Source organism: Ylistrum balloti, unplaced genomic scaffold, assembly GCF_031769215.1.
Source record: "Ylistrum balloti isolate Yb309-2 unplaced genomic scaffold, AGI_CSIRO_Ybal_v1 Utg369790, whole genome shotgun sequence".
In the NCBI taxonomy this organism is placed as follows: domain Eukaryota; kingdom Metazoa; phylum Mollusca; class Bivalvia; order Pectinida; family Pectinidae; genus Ylistrum; species Ylistrum balloti.
The window spans coordinates 1,098,767-1,119,084 of NW_026781974.1; the positions used below are offsets into that span (position 1 = coordinate 1,098,767).

The 20,318-nt window shown below is 34.6% G+C and overlaps 1 protein-coding gene across 1 annotated transcript; it reads left to right on the forward strand.

Annotated features, from left to right (window-relative positions):
- The first annotated feature begins 4,967 nt into the window (after positions 1 to 4,967).
- On the forward strand, positions 4,968 to 18,491 carry LOC132544325 (PCI domain-containing protein 2-like). The gene is made up of 15 exons (XM_060207905.1): positions 4,968 to 5,068; positions 7,068 to 7,109; positions 7,433 to 7,554; positions 8,293 to 8,358; positions 9,192 to 9,288; positions 9,552 to 9,655; positions 10,391 to 10,466; positions 10,804 to 10,898; positions 12,292 to 12,338; positions 12,873 to 12,973; positions 14,571 to 14,644; positions 15,615 to 15,740; positions 16,243 to 16,309; positions 16,818 to 16,874; positions 17,829 to 18,491. The coding sequence occupies exons 1-15, from the start codon at positions 5,033 to 5,035 to the stop codon at positions 17,919 to 17,921; spliced, it is 1,203 nt and encodes a 400-aa protein (XP_060063888.1). The 5' UTR covers positions 4,968 to 5,032; the 3' UTR covers positions 17,922 to 18,491.
- The last annotated feature ends 1,827 nt before the right edge of the window (positions 18,492 to 20,318 follow it).

Genomic DNA, 20,318 nt, shown 5'->3' on the forward strand with positions numbered 1-20,318 from the left:
TCAATAACAATATAGTACTGAAAAGATTTGTTAAATTGCTTTCACTTGTCTCTTCTCGGTCACTTCTGTTAGCGATTTCTGTAGACTTAAATCGGTGGACTCTTGTTTTAGGCATAGTCAAAGTAATCCCACACAACGTCAGATTCGTTCTGTAACGTTTTGCTGGATTGTCGTTCACTTTACGCGTCAATGATGCAATACACACTTCTAAGATCAATTTTTGATTGCACCATAGAAGAGAAGTAGAAGAATACACAATATTAAGTAGTTTTCCGATTGGTCAAAGGTGGATAAATTAATTTATGTCCGAAAGTGAGATATACATGTTTCTCTCTAAATAAAGACCGAGATTAATTATTTGTGTCAATTTGCCTTAATGGTGCGAATATTTAATATCTGATGGTTGATCAGACTGATGTCTAGTTGTGAGGGCAGTTGTTAACATGAACGTACAATTACTTTTATCGATTCAGGAGTTCTATCCACAGACGGATGTTATCAATGATTCCAAATACCGCATTCTATTATTTATGTATTTATGATTGGGTTTTCCTATCGATTTCGTCCTACTAGAAGGACAGGTCCGTGTGATTTTGTTTACTCTCTCGGTGACAAACTAATTCATGTTTTTATGTTACTGATTGCTAATGATATTTACATAACTTTGAGCACATATGGGAAAACAATGAAGTGTTCTCAAATAAAATCAATATACAAATATATCAAATCCAAATCTTGATGTTAATGAGGCAAGGTAGTCACTTATTAAAGATGAAATATCATTAAAACTTCACCAACATGTCACTACCAACATTGTTAAGAAAATTATGGGTGTTAAGAAGAGAATATAAGAGGTTATAAAATTTTTTGAATGATGTTAATGAACAATTGAAGCCAGCAATGTAATTCTACTAGAAATTTGTAGCTAAGACAAGGACGTAAGCGACCTGTTAAATGTATACATGTACAAGCTTGTAGTGAGGCGAAAGTGACAACACTGTTCTATAAAAGAACTCAAATGCTAATCTTCAATACCCTCTTCTAAAAAACAATTTTTCTGTGAGAACTTCTTCTTTTTCCACTCTGTTCATCATAATACTCCATTTTAAATTGAGAGAACCCTTCACTTCTCTTATATCAAGAAAGGTGAACAGCGGTATGGTTGTGAAATATTCTAAAGTGTATTTCCTTAAAAATACGCCCAAATTAAGGAAAAACATACGGATGACGAAATCATAAAGATACTGAAATTTCTGGTAGTCAATATCTTCGACGAATTGGTGATAAGATCTTTCAACAGACTATTGGCATACATATGGAAACTAACTTTGCCTCTTTATCGAAAAGTTTATCAAAACAGATCACAAAGATCTTGCAAATTCCTTCATTTTCACTATCAGACATATCAAAACCTGATATTTATGGACCATGACCATCATATAAACCGACCAGAATTGAAAAAAAATCCCTGTAGTGAATGTTCCATTTCTGGATAGCAACATCCTCTGCATCCATATCCTGTAGTGTTTACATATCGCAGTTGATTCGAAAATCAAGGGACTTTTCCTAATATCACTATCTCAATGCAAAATGTCGTCAACTCACAGACAAATTCATAACACATGGTTTCAAAAATTGCAGATTGGTGAAATTAATATATATCTGAATATAAAATTGTAAATAAATATCTCCTACGCCCACTTTTAGGTATTGCATATTTGATAAAATGTAGATCCTTCAGGCCCAGTCACGCCGTTTCGAGACGAACTTACGTGCTACTTGCAGGAGTGTGTAGGGAGCAATTTTCGCTAACCGCAGATGGCGCGGACTCGAAATTATCTGTTGCGGATCCTCATCCGGACGTCATCGAGGGTCTGAGATGTCCGGATGAGGTTTAGAACATGCTCAAAACGTCTTAGCTCACAGAAGTCCACGCAGAACCCCAGCATGGGATCCGTTGCAGAGGAAGCTGCGGTATATGCGGTCTTCCCACCGGGTTGTTTTGTAATGTATTCCAGTGATATCTTCTGTTCCTTCTGTCTAAGTGTTATGTGAGTATGGGGGTCCAATGCTTCATGAACTTGTTGTTCTCATTCTCACTTACCGGGTTGATCATGTGCCATACAAAAGCGAATGGTAGGATATTTCCGAACATATAGCAAACGCACTTTTTTTCAATTTTGCTGAAATGCGTAAGGCTCTTACATTTTGTAGACAGGTTTGGCTGGGGTGTCTGTCTGTCCGAGCGTTTAGTTCGTATCGGGCTGGAGAGAGGATGACATTGTGAAGAAGTTGTAGCACCTCTAACCCGTAATCTATTATCGGTCTTACAAATGTAACAATGTGAATGGTACATAATTTGTATTCTCTTGTTATTTGTTTCTTAGGTTTATTCAACGATATAATATGTCGCACACTCCGTAATTGTCTTGGTCACGTGACAATACATGACATGGAAGTAGGTTAACACTATATTAATGTTATTTTTACCTAGTTAGTTTTAATAACCTTTTAATCAGGCTATTCGTGAAGATCCCATACATGTGTATATTTTTAAAATACAGTTAAAAGTTGATTACGGAAATATTACGGAAAATTGCAAATTGTTTCGACCAATCGGATCCAAGCGGTCAGTTCAAACCAATTCTTTGTCATCGATTCGGCAGTTACTGGTCAGACAGCGGACGACCAATACATGTCAAAGTAAATTGATTCTAGATAATCTATCTCCGATCAAGACAAAATATGTTCCATTCATATATCACACATGTACATATCCTGTGTAGGAAACAGTAATCTTCCTGAAATCTTCCTTAGGACAAATGCTTATGCTAGTGATCATGATTCCGAAATGGAGTTTATACTCCAGAGCATAAAAGAACTTGTGCATAACTCAGATGGGTTTTGGTGTTGTCTGCATGTTACACAAATGTAACATACGTATGGTAGGGTTCACGTCCATCGAATATCGAACATATAAGGGCGTTAACCGGCTGTGTTGAATCCCTTCTTCAATCTTTCCTGCCTGTCAATATTCCGAGTGATTCCTTGATGGTCCGCCTGTTTCCTCTAGAATGACTTCCCTGAGATTAAGTTGATAAGAGGTCCTGTTGTTACCTGCTGAGCCTACTGTCTGCGACGGTCGTTACATCCACAAATACATTCTTTATGAAAACTCCAAGTTGATCCTCCTTGAAGATGTTAAGTGTGGCTTTGGTGAAATACTTGTACAGGGATGGAGACTACTTTGCGCCTTGCCTTGCAGTTCACCTTTTCCAATGGCGGACTGATCCCCTAACTGGTCCCTCCATTTCACCTGTAAAGCAGTATTTGTTTACAACTTCATGGTGAAAAGCCAGATGTCATTATTTATACCCACGTCATATAGCTTCCCCAGTAGACTGCCGTGCAGAACCCTATCGAAGGCTTACTCCCCGATAAGTGTTACCATGACTACGGGTTGCTCGACATCCTTGTCTTCATTTATTGTTTCTTCAACAAGTACAGCAGCATTACTAGGTGAAGTCTTTGGTGTAAAACTCTTTTGTGTCAGGTATTGAGTGAGCATTAAGGTCTCATCAATTACTCGTAACAAGAGAGCTTCAAATGCTTTTCCTTTAACTGATGTGGGTGTATTACCACGATAACACCCAAGTGATGTGTAATCTTTACCCGTATTTTGGCAACTGGGATGATGATAACACTTTTGGTGTTCTGTGGTACTCTTCTGGGTCCAATAATTTGGTTCATACTGTCTACAGTAGGGACACGTAATGTATCCCTATAAAATTTAAAATGTGCTACTTTGAGTCCAAAGCGCACATGGAGCTTTTACCGAGGCTTATCGATTTCACTGCGTTTGTAGCATTTTTGTTTGTCATCCTCAGCTGTGGAGTAGGTTTTTTGGACAGAATATTTGCTATCAGGATGAGTTCGTCCTGTAAATGTTGGTTGTGTAACTTGTTAAGGTGTGGCGTTTCAGTAGTTGCTAGCTGTTTCAAGAAGTTGTCCCATTCGTCTATGATTTTCACGGCTGTTCTTACTATCTCCTTCCAATACTAACGTTTCTGTGAGGGGTTGTTGGTTTTCCTTTGTTTCTCCTGTGTTGGACTCCATTATCTCGTGAGTACATATTTCTTTCGATTTCTCGTCCCCTTATGCCTTCCACTTAGTGTTCTTGGTTCGGTATAGAATGTCTGCTGGACTTGGCTTGTCCATGCATGCGAAAAATTGTCTCCCTTTTAACATACACAACGTAGTCGTTCACCACACGAGCCTGTGCCGATAAGGACGGCCATTATCGACCATGAGCCCCCCGCAACGACCATAACATGGTGTAAATGTAATCCTCGTAACAGGCAGTGGTTAAGGATTCATTGTCAATGGCATATAGGTCTGTGTTGGTTTCATATCAATAAATCATATAACATTCATGAAAAAAGCATGATAAGTTGATGGACAAAAACTGTATTTGTTTTCTTAATTCGTTCAAATGACGAACGGTTTATTGAAAACAACTAAATTTTAGAAAGAATCTTTAAATTTGAATATTGAGAATACATATTTCTAAGTCGTTTTACTTTTCACTTATAATTTCTCCTAAACTTTCCTTTCCATGTTCTCATTTATTTCGATAAAGCTGTGTAATATCATTTTGATTTTTTTATATTGCTTCTATATATACAATTAATGGGTTTAAAATTAAATGATTACATTTAAAAACAATATCAGGTTGATTCTACTTATTTCTTTCAACTTTATCTACACTTTGGTTTCAATAGTACTTAGTTGTTTGTACTTACGGTAGTTAAACTGAAGTTGTTATTTCATTTGCTACTATCTTTTATAATATCTTACTCAGAACTATTCAAATGTGAACACTCTTCCGGATTCTACCGCGTGTCGTGTCCATAACTAGAATCACCCTGGTTTACATGTGCGACTTCCGGTTATTGTTGAAATGGAAGGAAATTTTGAAATTGCCTGCTAACTAACATTTTTATTTCGGTTGCAAGAACAAATTTCCGTCATTATGGCACACTGGACACCAAATCAATATCTGCAGTCTGTAAGTTCAATGAAATGTTTGTGTCAATGTTCCCAGAGACCTAGATCAGGGAATGGTACCTAGTATGGAGACATCGACTGAGATTGTGAGAATACATCGTCAGTCTCTTTCTTGTCACTTTTCTCTTTCTTCACCCTGGCCAAAATTCAACCTAAATTTCAAGACACTGGCCATGCATTTATTTATATTGAAAGTCAGACTATTGAAACTGTTTTGTTCAATCTGTGTTTACGTGACATGAACATTAAGCTGAATTTTGCCTGATGACGGACTCCAAATAATTGCTCCGTACGGAAACATGTAATTCTGTCAAATTACTGCACATGCTACTGTACAGTTGTTTTCCATTATTGCCGAATACAGCAATCAGATGTTGCAGATGTATTCCGGCAATTGTAGGATAAAGTATCGTACGCATACGTCCATGATCGGAATATATCGTGTTTAGATTTAGTTATTAAAACTGCATTATGTCCATGGATTATATAATTTAGAATTGGGGAAAAGGAGCTGGTCGTGTGGTTTGTACATGTACATGTTGTTAGAGCCATGAAGATCAATCCGGAGACCCGGATTTGATTCCTAACATTGTACAGGACAGGAATGTGAATTTTCCTTGTTCATTTGCAAAATGTTTTTCTGTCTGTCTGTCTCTCTCATTACTTTTGGTTTTGCATCTAAAAACTAATATGAAATAATAGGCCTCAGGTCGGCTGTGTACGCCTTTGATGTAGCAAATGGGAAAATTATATAGGTTGACATAATTTGCCACATAAAATCATGATCAGTCAAAGTGAAGGCTACAGGTTATGATTATTTGTGGTATTTAAAATATAGATCTTGGATTAAGGTTTAGGAAATCTCTAGATTAGTGGGGGTAGTGTGAAAGGAGGCGGTCAGTGTGGCTTGTACCAAGTGTAAGATAGGGTCTCATTCACACAGCCGATTGATCAGGCTACAGTGGATCAGTTGGTAGAGCTGTAGCCATCAAGCCAGAGACTGGGGTTCAATTTCTGTTAGGGCTGTATAAAGGAATAATTATGTTTTTGCTTTTCTTTCATATCGGCACCAATTTGCATGTACAGACTCAAGAATTACACTGAGCATTATTATCGCAAGCATTGTTGTAAACCCAGGAAACGGGAGGGGGGGTATATGTTACCATGGCAAAATATTAGTCGCAATAAACTGTTCTGCTACAGGGGGATCTTCTATTTAGATTAATCATTTGATAGTAAGACTAGTAAGTCTAACAGAGGCATTGAAATAACAAATAGATAATACTATTACAGTAGTAAGGTTAGTGTGAACATGTTACCCTTTCTCCTTCCTTTTGACCAGGTGATGCAACATGTTATATATAGGTATTGTTTAATAATTGCGTCTCTTTATTATGAACTAACAATGTATATATTATATCTTATTTTTGTGCCAAGTCATATGTCTTGTATGTCTCTGTCTCCTTTGTCTCTGAGATTCCAGTAGCTACTGGTGGCTACATCACTGACCATCATGCAGAAGGCCCATACCTATTGACCCCTCCCCCCTAATTTTGGGGTAGTTTTTTGCTCTAAATTGTGTATTTCAATTCTGCATGTTTCTTAAACCTTAAATTTAAAATTTTGAAAATTAACATTGAAATATTCCAACAATGAAAGAGATTTACTTGACGAGATACTTATGACAAGTAAGAGATTGACTGACCAGCATCCTAATGGATAGAGATTGAACCACACGCTTTTGTCTTCACTTGCAAAGATTGCTTTTACATGGACACTCATTCTACAGGCTGAGCTATTGTTGGTATTGTTAATCTGTATAATTCTATATGCAGGTACAATGTATAAGTATCTGATTAGAATGAAAAACACCTGTTACCCGAGCATATAAAATATTTTTCTATGCATTAAGAAAAAGTCACCAACCATCCACATCCCTACACCCATTTTTTGTGAAAAAAAAAATGAAAAATATGAAGATATAAACCTGTCTATTTCAGATGGATGATGCACTTTCAGAGAAGGATGGTGTTGTGTGTGCAGTAAGTTATTTGTCAATAATGACCTGATTTAGTCCTAGGAGAGACTAATGAGTCAGTCTACCTTTTCAAATATCATTAGTTTCTATCTCAATATAGAATAGACTTACATCTATGTGCTATATCCTCTTGGTTTATAAACTGCCTATGGAATCAGAGAAAATATCATTATTATAATTAATCAATATAAAAGTAGTTTCAAAAACTCAAGTTTAGTAGCCAATTACAGTACTTAGCTCTTGCTATAATCATTTATATGAAAAAACAGAATTTGTGATTAAAAAAATGAAATTGTTCAAAGTTTAACTGAAATATGCTGTTGACAGGAGTTACTTTCCTTTAACCATCCTCACATCGCTAACCCACGCCTCCAGATGGAACATCCTGAGTCAACTGTTCAACGAGTGTTTGATCCCCCATGTGATGAGCTCATTGCTGCCCATTTACGGTAAGTCATTCTTTATCTTCGTTTACATCCAAATGAAAATTGTAGACCCCTTAAGCATCAGTAATTTTGTTAATGTTACAGTTAAGGTTGAATTGTACTTGTGTTGGTGTCTGTAATAATTTTTGTGTCAAAAATATGTACTTAGGTATTTCTAGTACCTGGATATACAAAATCATGTTTCCATATATAGCAATACAAGAATTTAGATATGCTGATTTGGGCTGTAAATTTCATGCAGTATATTCATATTATTAGAAGCTACATAAAAACAAATGAAAGTCAGCACATGTGAATGGTAAAAATGATCATGAACCAGTGATCAGTTTACAATTATGTTGATGAGTACTTTTCATTTTTATTGCTAAAACAATGGGTCCAATATTGTAAAATTTAAGTCTTTGCGGAAATTCTGGACTCCCATAAGAATTCTGTGAGTGCAGGACAACAGCCTTCCATGAAGATTTATCACTGAAGAACATGAGTTCACTTTTGTAGTATAGAAAATACAGTTAACTCATAGTTTATAAACAATATTAAACAAATGAATTTCATTGAGAATTAACTAAAAGTTTGTATTTATCTGACATCTTGATGAATTTATTTTTCCCTGAATCGGTCAGTGATGATCATCACAGTATACATTGGCCCTGTTTGTTAATTTTCTACATGACTTCAATAATACTCTACATGAATGTGATAATTGGATAAATGCATTTGTCATTGTGTGTATATTTTCAGATGTTGCTGGGCAGTGTCAAATCATGACTTTATTGAAGCCTATGGTTGCCAGTCTGTGGTGGTACAATATCCTTTTCATATAAAACATACTGGGTATTCTGTATCCCATATGGATTCTCTCAGAAAAACAATACTAACAAGCAGTGTCAAATCAGGCTTTGAGAGGAAGGTACACCTTCTCCAACAGGATAACACTTAATTGTACTTCCTACTTATAAAAGTAGGGACAGTCCATGATTTTGTACCATGAGAAATTTCCAAATCAATGCTTTCTCTTTATTCTGTCCTTTGCTGTTTTTCCATTCAAAATCCATTCAAATTTATATTTGCATCAAAGTATAGTGCTGATGAATTAAGAATATAATGTATTGGCCTATTTTTTGCTGTTTATCAAATTTTAGAGAGAAATTAACCTCAAGATTTCTTCTTTCCCAATGTTATTTGTATATTTCATTTTCATATTAACTTTTGCATTTGTGTAGTAGATGTACATAGAGGATTTATTTGAACCATTGGTTGGTGGAAAAGCCTCTGAAAGCATCTTGTATCATGACATGTCACATCAGAAATATTTTATCTTTAGTTACAAATCCTCTACTGAATTTTATCAATACCTTGAGATGCCATTGTTGGAGATCTTGTATCACTAGTTTCTTCAATGAGAGCAATTCTGTGCACTAGCTTGTTTTCATCAAATCCATCCATATTCAACAGATTTTTTTTTACGTAAATTATGAATATATTTCAGGCAAATTTCAGGCAATGTACTTGCATTTAATTAAGATACAGTTTGATTCTATCATCAATATGGAAATCTCGGCCTTCACTAAGAATTGCCATGTTATAAGACTTAACAGCCGTGTCACTTTCCTGAAAAGACTTTTCCTTAATTCCTTTACAGCATTCGTCAAACTGTTTCAAAGTGTGAAAGAGGAGAATTGGCCGCTTTCTATCATGTTTTCTGTCTGTCTTGATCTCAGGCTGTTTGCTAACAGTGTAAGTTTGATAGGAAATTAACAAGAATGGTACATACACTTTAATTAATAAATCATCCGTTTTGAAGGTGACTTAGATTGTCTCCCTTCTTTCTCATCCTTGTACCATTAAATGAGGAAAATACTTTACTTGACTCTTAACTTTTATATTTCAAAAGCAAATGTATTCATACCTATACAAATAACTTTATTAAATGTACTTTTCCTGTAAAAATCATTTTTCAGACTAAGATTAAGAACCTAGTCATAATATTTTACATCTAGGCAGACCTTCAAGCTGCAAAGAAAGGAAAAGGAAAACCTGGTGAGAGACTGGAGAAGTCAGCTGAACTCTTGATGTCATGCTTCAGAGTGTGTGCAAGTGATAAGTAGGTTTCATCTCGGAAGTTGAATTTCTATCTACTTTTTTCTTAATCAAATGAAAATCATACATCTTTTCATGGATTTTCTTCATATTTTTCCAATTTATATGATTTTGCTTTCATTATTAGTCCCCATCAGGAACAGGGTTTGGGATGCAGTGAGGGGGCTGGGTTGGGATTAACCATAGTTTTGCATTGTGTTAACACATCCTTCTGTCTTTCTATCCTCCTGCTTATTCAGGCTTTATCTTCTGCCTTGTACTGTCATTGTGTATCAAAAGTGATCACTCTGGCCTATATTTTGACCTCTGACCTATATCAAAGAAAATTATTTTCGTTGCTCTTATTTCCTTCACTACTAGTCATGGGAAATTTTAATGTATGAGCTCAAATTGATGAGGCAGTGTTTTGGTTCGGGACTGTATTTATTTACCTTTTATTCATGTTTTTTTAATATTACTCAGTTAATGTTTTGAAAGGCTTTTGTTTGATTCCAGATGAACAGAAGAGAGCTCTCCCAGAAATTTTGAAAGTCAATTTAACAAAAACAAAGGAAGATAGTAGTTGTGCTGAAAAATGCTGAGAAAAATTAAGAACTTAAGAACAAAATTTCTGATATTTTGCTTTTTATTTGGATTAGAATAGTTTGTACATTAGATTTTAAATTCTGTCATGGCATTGAGCTGATTTTAATGCTATTGATGTTTGTATATTTATGTTTACAGTATCTCTGTTTTTCAGCCGAGCTTCAGTTGAGGACACAAAAAAGTGGGGAATGCTGAATCTAGTGAACCAGTTATTTAAGATATATTTCAAGGTCAGTTTTAGTGATTTTTCATGTAAATTAGAATTTTTTGTCAAAGTTACATCATGTGGCTCAAGAGTACAGTTGTGACATCAGGAACTGATATTGTCATTAAGTGTAAGGGATAGTAACCTGAACCGAGATATGAGGCTGTTTAGAGACAGTACTATTCATTATTTGTGTTGTAAAGATAACTTAAATTAAGGAAATTCCCATGGAATTGTTCAGACTCTTGTAAAATATTAGTAAAAATATTTATTGACTATGCTGAGATTCCATAAAACCTATCCATTAATTTAGATGATGTTGCATTTTGGTATATTTAAAATATTTTGAATATTTTTTGCAGATAAACAAACTTCATTTGTGTAAGCCATTAGTGCGTGCCATAGACAGTTTACCCATCAAAGACAGGTTTCCTCTCTCCCAACAAGTCACTTACAGGTACAGTTTGATAGTGCAGGTTCCCTCTCTCACAACAAGTCACCTACAAGTATTAATCGAAAGGTTTCCTTTCTATGAACAAATCACATAATAGCCTAGCTTGATTGAAGAATTTCCCTCTCTCTTACATAGTCACCTACCATTACATGTGTGGAGTGATTAATGAGGTATTAATGTAGTTGTGCAGAGTTCATCCTGCAACAAAGCCAAAGGCTAACATATCACCCTGATTCAAATTTGAGACGTAGGCTTATTACAGGACAATAATGATATTTCTGTGTAAAATCCTGTAAATATGGTTAAATATAACCAACTCTGTTAACTAGCAAATGCATGTATTGGATCTAGTCTGAAGTACTGCAAAAACTATAATCATCTGGTCATTTGAGATTTTCAAGGAAAGTTGGATGTCAGCTTTGAGTTAAGGTAAAGATTATGATTTTATTGTAACATACAAAAGTTAGTTGATGGAAAGTTTGGATATCTTAAAATGATTCCCAGTAAAGTATAAAATATCATAATGAAGTTAGGGCTGTTCCAAAATTATCTCAGTGTATGGGAGGGATGGCAGGTAGTTGTATTATAACTTGATGGGTGATGGGGTAACCACCATTTTTCTGTTATTCTTTAAACTGTATACACGTATATTTTGATATTTGATGGGTATTGAGGTCTCTGAGGTCCCACCCCACCCACACAGATAATTTTGGAACAACCCTTAGAGTAGAGTATGATATTTCAATCACAATCAAGATGTCCTACTGTCATGTCCTGTAGGCATAGCTTTTTAGAGAAAGAATGTTTTGCAGAACTTTTTTTAATATTGTAAGAGTCAAGCTGTCATGTTATTCAACATTATGAAGAAAAATTACCCCCCCCCCCCACCCCCTCCCTTCTTGAAAATATATATGACTTACTGCTTTGAACTTCCCTGAAGTAAGTGAAATATTCTCTTTTATCCTAACTTCCACTGACCTTGGTCTTCTGAACAGTATTTATTTAGTTATCCAAACCAGAACTCTGTGTAAATTGTCCTTACTATAACTACCATTTCACCTTCTGGTGACAGATGGTCCAGTCATCCAATACAAGTTGACGATGCTGTATATTGCTGTTCAGTAAAATCATAAACCAAATTTATTTCCTTGTCCAGTGATATGTCCACCTTGACTAAGAAGTGGTATGTTGTTTCTGGGATGAATTTAGCTTTAATATAGCACATGTATGTATACACTCCAGTATCTAGGATTTCTAAACCAGCTCTCAGTTGGCAATCATCAATAGGATGTTAGATCTAATGACATTGGCACTTTACCAACCCCTTTAGTTCTACCTTGAACTTTGTATAATGATGGTGATTGCTCATCAATAATGAGAGACTTTTATTTTGTAGATACTATGTGGGAAGGAAGGCTATGTTTGATAGTGATTTCAAGAGTGGTAAGTCTTTAGATTGCTTACATGCATATTATACCCTCGGGGAAATACAGGTTAATTTTCTTGCAGTAACTAACTGCTTCACTGCTGTTTTGTCATCTTTATGATCCTTTACTTTCAATTGATTTCTCTTAATTGCTAAACACACATATTTTTCTATACCTGGTATCAAACAATGGATTATGCTTTTGTTATACAAAATTGTGTACAAGAAAGTCCAACCAGCTGTTGTCCTATAAAGCAATTTATTGTCTTCAGTCATATTTTGTGAAAATCAGCAAAAGGGTGGGTGAGGGGGACATAATTTTTGTTCGTTACTGAAAATGCTGATATTTATTAACAGTAAGTTTTGTTACATACCATTGTTCCTGTTGTGGTATGGTGTTTCTCGATTATTTATGTTGCTTACTAGAACTAACATTACATTTCAATGTATGGGGCACTGTGTGAAGCTCCTTGTGTCCTTTATCATGTACACATGTTTTATTTTGTACATGTATGTATAAAATCAAAAACATTAATTTTTGTCTGTTGCAGCGGATGAGTTCCTTTCCTATGCTTTTGAGCGTTGCCATCGAGCCAGCAAGAAAAACAAGAGAATGACTTTAATATACTTGTTACCTGTGAAGATGTTGTTGGTAGGTATATTCTACAGTGGTCTCTTTATTAATGGGAAATACAATTATAAATATTTCCTCTCGCAAAGTTTTTATGCTCCCCAGAGGGAGAGCATATAGTCACTGCTAAAACCATACAAGGTATAAACAGGAAACTTCCTAAGTAGATCTTAACAAATAGGAGGGTAGTGCACCAGAATCATATCTCTCTAATTGCCCTTTGTTATTTTTTGTACTTAAATTTTGTCCCTTTCAAGGAGCATAACCTGTCTCTGACAGCCATTGTATTAGATAAATACTTTTTGGAAGGAATCAGGCAATGTCAACAGCCGGAAGCCTAACGTACAAGTGGACTGATACACACCAAAGATCGTAGAATGTAATAATTGATGTTAATTTCTCCCATCATTCACAGGCTTGTCACCTGTTTTACTTGTTCAAGATTTCTCTGTCAACCCCTATGGTATAACAGATAGCGCCTGCACTGGAAGTGAACCGGAACTACTTCTACACACGTCGTCTGCTGCATATGAACAGTATTTTTACCTGTTTGTTTACATAATTACTATCATTGAAGCTAAGGCTCTCTGAGAAAAAGTAAGATGGGAGAAAAAAAATCATCCCCTACCTTGAGGGTGTGATGGAGAAATCTCTAACCCTTGGGGTGATATTCTTAGTTGTCTAACCCTCGGCAATTTTATTAATGAACATTGTAGACAAACCAAATAGCATTTACAGTTTAGGAGAGTTATCTCCCTTCTGTAATCAGACTTTTTCGGACACTATTGATATTTTATCTGGCTGGTTTTGACCTCACTATGGTGAAGGAGCAGCAGCATGACTAAAGTGGGTTTTTCAGTAGAGCTCATATGTCAGTTATTTTCTCAGATTACATGAGTGTTACTGCTACAAGCTGTGGTATACACAAAGATGTGACATTGTGAAAACAGAATCTGGTAATGATTGCATTGGTATGTATTATCACATCGAAACTACAAGTATAGGTGATGTGTGTTTGATTCATACAGTCATTACAAAGAGTCTCAAACAGGAAAGGGACAGATCTAGAATTGAACAGCATCCACTAAATATGTTCTCCATAAAAGTCAAAAGTAATTTCCTTCAAAAACAAAAGCCAAGAAAAATGAACAGTATTTCAACGTTTTGTTATGTTGAGTGCTTGATTTTTTCTTAAACTGTTCTTGTTGTAAAGCACATCTACATAGAAAATTAGATGATGATGTTCTTACCATGTTAACTTGCTTGGTATTATCCTTCCAACTTACTAGACTGATTCTGGCCATTTTTGGTGATATTGTCAATACAGTCTCAAAGGTGTTTGTATAAGTTATAGGTTTCATTTGAATGATATCTTTGAAATTGAAGATTATGTAATATGCTCAGTTATGTATTCAACAATTCTTATTGAAATATAAGCTCTTTCATATCTCAATATAATTATACAAAAATGTTATTTCATTGTCTTTGAGCCCAGAATTGTAGGTCGACCCATTTGGCTTATCAAATGATGATTATAGTATTAAGTTTTCCAGCACAGATATGATTGGTGTTGTAGTAAAAGAAATCACTACAATAACTCTTTATTTTTCTCATTCAGGGTCACATGCCAAAACAATCCCTGTTACAGAAATATGATCTGATGCAGTTCTACGATGTAGCAAAGGCTGTCAGGTAAGAGACAGTAGAACAGAAACAGAGATAGGCCATGTCATCAAAATTTTCAATTTCAAAATTAAGAAAATGTTGGAAATAAGGATTTTTATTTTATTTTTCAATTAAAAATCTTATTAATAATACCCGATAAATTCTTCAATAGTTTGGAAAACTTTTAAATATGGAGGTTGTTTCAGAATGTGAAGGTTTTAAACATTTAAAATACTGTTGTACATAGACTTGTTTGCATCCTTATAGTGACATTTTAACCTGTCTCTAGATGTGTATATGTGAACAGTGAAGGTCAGGGTCACAATTTTTGAAAATAGAATATATTGTCAAATACATGTATGAGGACATACACAGTACACAGTAAGGCCCAGGCTCCCTTGTTTCTTGTCAATAATCTCATATAACTCTTAGTGGTTAATTCCTCCTTCACATGTCAGATGTCACATATTTTTCCGATCTAAAGATGCTTGCTATGTCCAACATGAAAAACTTATTATTGAAATCTTTTTATCTGGAAAAAAAATTTGCAGAATGTATTTGACTTATCCAAAATATCAGACTTCCGTTGAAAATTTCACTTTGGAAAGTCCTCAAGACATACATACAATATGTACACATTAGACGTTCCTGGAAATCTTACATTGGAATGTCAAAAAAACCCACCCATACATATAATACATTGTACATATACACAGTAGACTTTTGTGTAAAATCTTATATTGAAATGTTAAGAAAAAAAATAAAATACATACAATATGTACACAGTAGATATTCCTGGAAAATCTTATAATGGCATGTCAAAAAAGACAATTCAGTATTTATCCATAGTAGATTTTCCTGAAAATCCTTTATCAAAATTTGAAAAACCATGCACATAATATGTATACTGACATTCCTAAAAATATTTATCAGAATGTGAAAAAACACACTTCGAGTGGTTAGTGTTATTAACTGCCACTTTTATTTCATGTTTTAGTTCTGGAAATCTGTTGCTGCTGAATGAAGCATTGGAGAAGAATGAAGCTTTCTTTATCAAGTGTGGCATTTTTCTCATTCTGGAGAAACTCAAGATCATTACATACAGAAATCTCTTTAAGAAAATGTAAGTATAAAAAGCTGGTGTTTTTCTGACAATTAGTCACATCAACTAGATGAGAGGAACTAGGTTACTGAATATATCAAAGCCTTTTTTTTTTGCTTCCAAGAATGTGTATGTTCATGATCCTTGTCTTTCGAACTTGACTTCTTGATATCACTATGATAGGATATAATCAGTATTTTGATCGATTTTTTATCAAGTTCTATATTCAACTGTTAAAACCAAATGGTATGGATATATTTTCCAGTTTTTGTTTAACTTACCAGAAATGTAACTAGGGGTAGGGCTGCTTTGTTCCCAAAGTCCAGGTAACATTTCAGGTAGATCATCAATAGGAAAATTTCATATTGTGATTTCTATCAATTAAATAATTTTGAAATTTCATGAATCATCGATCAGAACTGGTTTATATGAAAAATTAGTTTCTATTATAATCAATCATTTAGAACAACATTTACAGATATATGTACATCTTCTGAAGCATCAAATAAAATTTATAATCCAGTTACCTGCTCCTAAACACTCACCAGATACCAGTGAAAGCCTTCACAGCAGCTCTCAGGATGATGGAGGTAAGTATACCTATATCATAAAGTGGGGAGTGAAGCAATGCATTCACTTTTAATTTGTCTCTTAAATCTGTGATCATTCCATCCCTGGTGTTGGTTGTCCTCAGATTATATTTACAATCCCATAACAGTCTGTTTTAGTGGTGAATTAAACCATTCCCACTACCAAATGTTGTATATTGCCACTGTTGAGCACAGTTATCTCCCTTGCTATATTTTTTAAAATTCTGCCATATTACATCAGTCTGAGTCTCCCATCTCCTACACCAGACATTTGAGATTTTGACCTGATGCCTAGTGAAGGAGCCACAGGTAACTGTGTAGACTGTGTAGATTGTGTAGATTGTGATATAATGAATTTGCTTTTGAAGGAAATATCTACGTTATCCATTGTATCAGATTTGTAATGATGAGAATGTGCCATACAATGTGAAAAATATAATACATAGTGTTTCCTGTGGATGTAGAGTTGATATCAATATGTTGTGAAGTTATAAATGTATCATTGCAGGTTACAGATATTGACGACGACGAAACATCATGTATCATCGCAAATCTTATCTACGAGGTTTGTTTCTGTTTTTCTACTATCATAGTGTTCATGTAAAAGCAAACTTTGACAGTAACTAAACTTTTGTCAGGAATTGAAAAGAAAATCCTGTTATTGTATCACTTTTGCAAATCATTTTCTATTAAGTCACTCGAGATTTAGTCTCAAGTTACTTATTGAATTTGTCTCTTGTCCATCATTATGAGTCATCTGTCGTGCATCCATGAATAATTTACAACTTTTCAGCTTCTTATCAAAACCCCTGGTACCAATATCCCAATATCAATGTAATTCTGCAGAAACTTTCCTTTGTTAAAAAGTCCTCATTTCAAAATGGCCTGAGGACCCAAAAGGAATTAAATTGACTCAAAAATCTTCTCATGATTCAGATATGGTAGAATCAAATATGTATTCTTCATAGGTGAAATAGACTTCTAGTGCTTAACCAAAATGTTCATTTTGTGTTCCCCATGGTCCTACATTTCCCATCTTGAGCACAATTTCTTAAATTTACAATGACAAATAATCTGAAATAATTCAAACTTGATTAGCATTATGCAAATGTAATTATAGACTGACAGTTTGATATTAATTCTGGCTAACCACCAGGGGATGATGTATAGTTTCAATTTGACTAAAGCATTAAAAATCTTCTTCTCTGGACCCAGATATAGTAGAATCAAATACTCTTTATGAATGAAAGTGTTTTTATTTGAATATGAATTCTATGACCCAAATTTTTCACAATGCCACTTACAATGGTTTTTGCAAGAAAATCACATTTTTGAGCATAATTTGACTTATTTTCATTTTTAAATAATTGGTTAGGATTATTTACATGGGATAGCAGTTAATGCACAATTTAGTTTTGCATTACATTCACAGACCTTTTGGCCTCTCATCATTGAATACTGCCTTTATTGATATCATTATTTATCAAAAAATATGTACCAGTTTTTGTTACTTTTTCAGAACAAGATAAAGGGCTACATTTCCCATCAACATCAGAAACTAGTGGTCAGCAAGCAGAATGCATTCCCTGTCCTAGCATCAGTGTTATCATAGTTATGTTGGCATAGCAAGTAAAGCCATCACTACAATTTCTTGTTATGACTTCAGCTATGTTAGATTCGCTATTCTGAAAGCAACGTTATGGCTGTATCTGTTTTTATAGAGGGCCACCAAAACTATCTGTAGCACCAGTGATTGCTGTGACCTTAACTTTCAATGTCTTGACACAGTCATTCAATGCAAGATACATGTACCCAATGTCACCTGACTGGATTTTAAAAGCTGCTTGTTGGAAATTATCACAAATAAGATACAATGGTTAAAGTGCTTCATTGTTGAATTTTAATGTTGGATCTTTATACATGAAAAAAAGAAAGTGTGGAGTTGTTGGAGAAGAGAAAGTGATAAAGTATGTTCCTAGAATGTGTGATACTGGAATATGATGTGTGTGAAATTAGAAAGGTGTATATGAGAAATAGATAAAAGTGGTGGTATTGGAAAAATAGTGCTAGCATTAATGAATGTGCTATGTATGGTGAAACTATCTTATGAATGATTTGTGATTTTAAATGTGTATGGAGTTTTGATGTGTGGATGTATTTGTAATAAAACAATTTCAGAATACTTCTCTTTGATGGTTTCATTTCTAAGTGACAAGCATGGAAATAACAAGTTTACAGTTGGCAGTGACTGATAAGAAAGGGGGAAAAGAGGATTATGTCATATTTCGGAAGTGTAAACATCAAGTTATTGAACAAAATTCAAGTACACCCAATAATATGATTACAACAACACAGTCTTAAAGAAATACATTGTTTTCGCTTCTAAGTGATTCTTTTTCTCTGCTGTGGTGTCGGTATTTTTTTCACTTTAGAATAAAATCTAAGTGTCCCATTTGATAATTGCAGAGGTTATACAGTGACTGTTCACACTGTCACAGGAGGGCTGCTCCAGACTTATCATTCACACTTGCTCTTATCATTCACACTGTCACAGGAGGGCTCTCATTCTCCACACATATCATTCACACTGTCACAGGAGGGCTCTCATTCTCCAGACTTATCATTCACACTGTCACAGGAGGGCTCTCATCCTCCACACATATCATTCACACTGTCACAGGAGGGCTCTCATTCTCCACACACATCATTCACACTGTCACAGGAGGGCTCTCATTCTCCACACACATCATTCACACTGTCTATACTTTCAAGTCACATGCACATACCTATACTCTTTTAAATATGCACATTATTTTTTCCACTGTTTCAGTAACCAAAACTGACACAAATGTGTATACATAATGTTATTAAAATGAAAACCTGCTTATTTTATTATCAAGACAAGATGTTTCAAGTTAGAAAATATTTTTTGTATCGCCCGAGAAATAATGCTGGTGAGCAGGACAATTGATATATAAAATCTTACAACTCAAGCAAGTTTTACATGATTTTTTAAGCGAGTCCAAATCAATTTTCCAAAATTGTGAGTCTGCTTTATCAGATATAATTGGTTCCCCAATTTTCAGTGAGTCCCATAGGAAAACCATATGAGCCCAGGACTCCAATATCTGAGTACAGTATCTTATGCTATATTAACAAATGTGAATGCAGGAAATGAAAGAAACACCACAAATAGAGCACAATGTGATCATAATGAAAACTTCCAAGTTTAAAACGGAAACAGGTATCCATGCGAGATTAACATGAAAAACAAAATTATAAGTCTTTTAAAAAAATGTGAAGAAATTCAATCAGGAAAATGAAGAGATCTACATGTCCTGTTGATAAAAGTGAAAGAGATACATGTGTAGGTTGCTAACTGTGGGCGATGCACTACAGACAATAACCCCTTAAAAACTGGCCTAATGATCATACTTTTGAGGAAAATAATTAAATGTCCTCCACTGAGAAAAAATAATTTTACATGTGAGGATGAAATAGCCAACAACAAGGAAGAGAAAAACAGGAAATGTCTGGACATAATATTAAAACAAGAAGCCCACAGGCCTTATCAGTCATCTGATCACTACAAAAACTTTCAGTAGGGAGAAGGGTTATGTTTTCTACTTTTAATGTAATCTTACTAAGAAGCTGTTTTCCTTGATGCAGATGGTAGTTTTGGTGAGAAGTAGGTAACTGTAACAAGTGTTACCTATTTTTTGACAGTAAAGTTTTCAAACAGCATTCAACCCTAAATCTGAGTCAGATTTCTTTTTGAAGGCACAGCCCTTGTGTCAAAGGGAGTTAATCCTGCCCTCTATATATGAGAAATGTTGAGTGACAAGTTTGGAACACAGCTATGATTGGGGAGTATATATAAGATAAATATTTCTTGTGATGAACTTTAATTTGGTAGTGACTTATGTACAGTACTTAGTGTATTAAGAACTGTTTCTAGCTTGTGATTGTAGTTTTAAATTATTTAAATTTTACTTTTTAATTACAATAT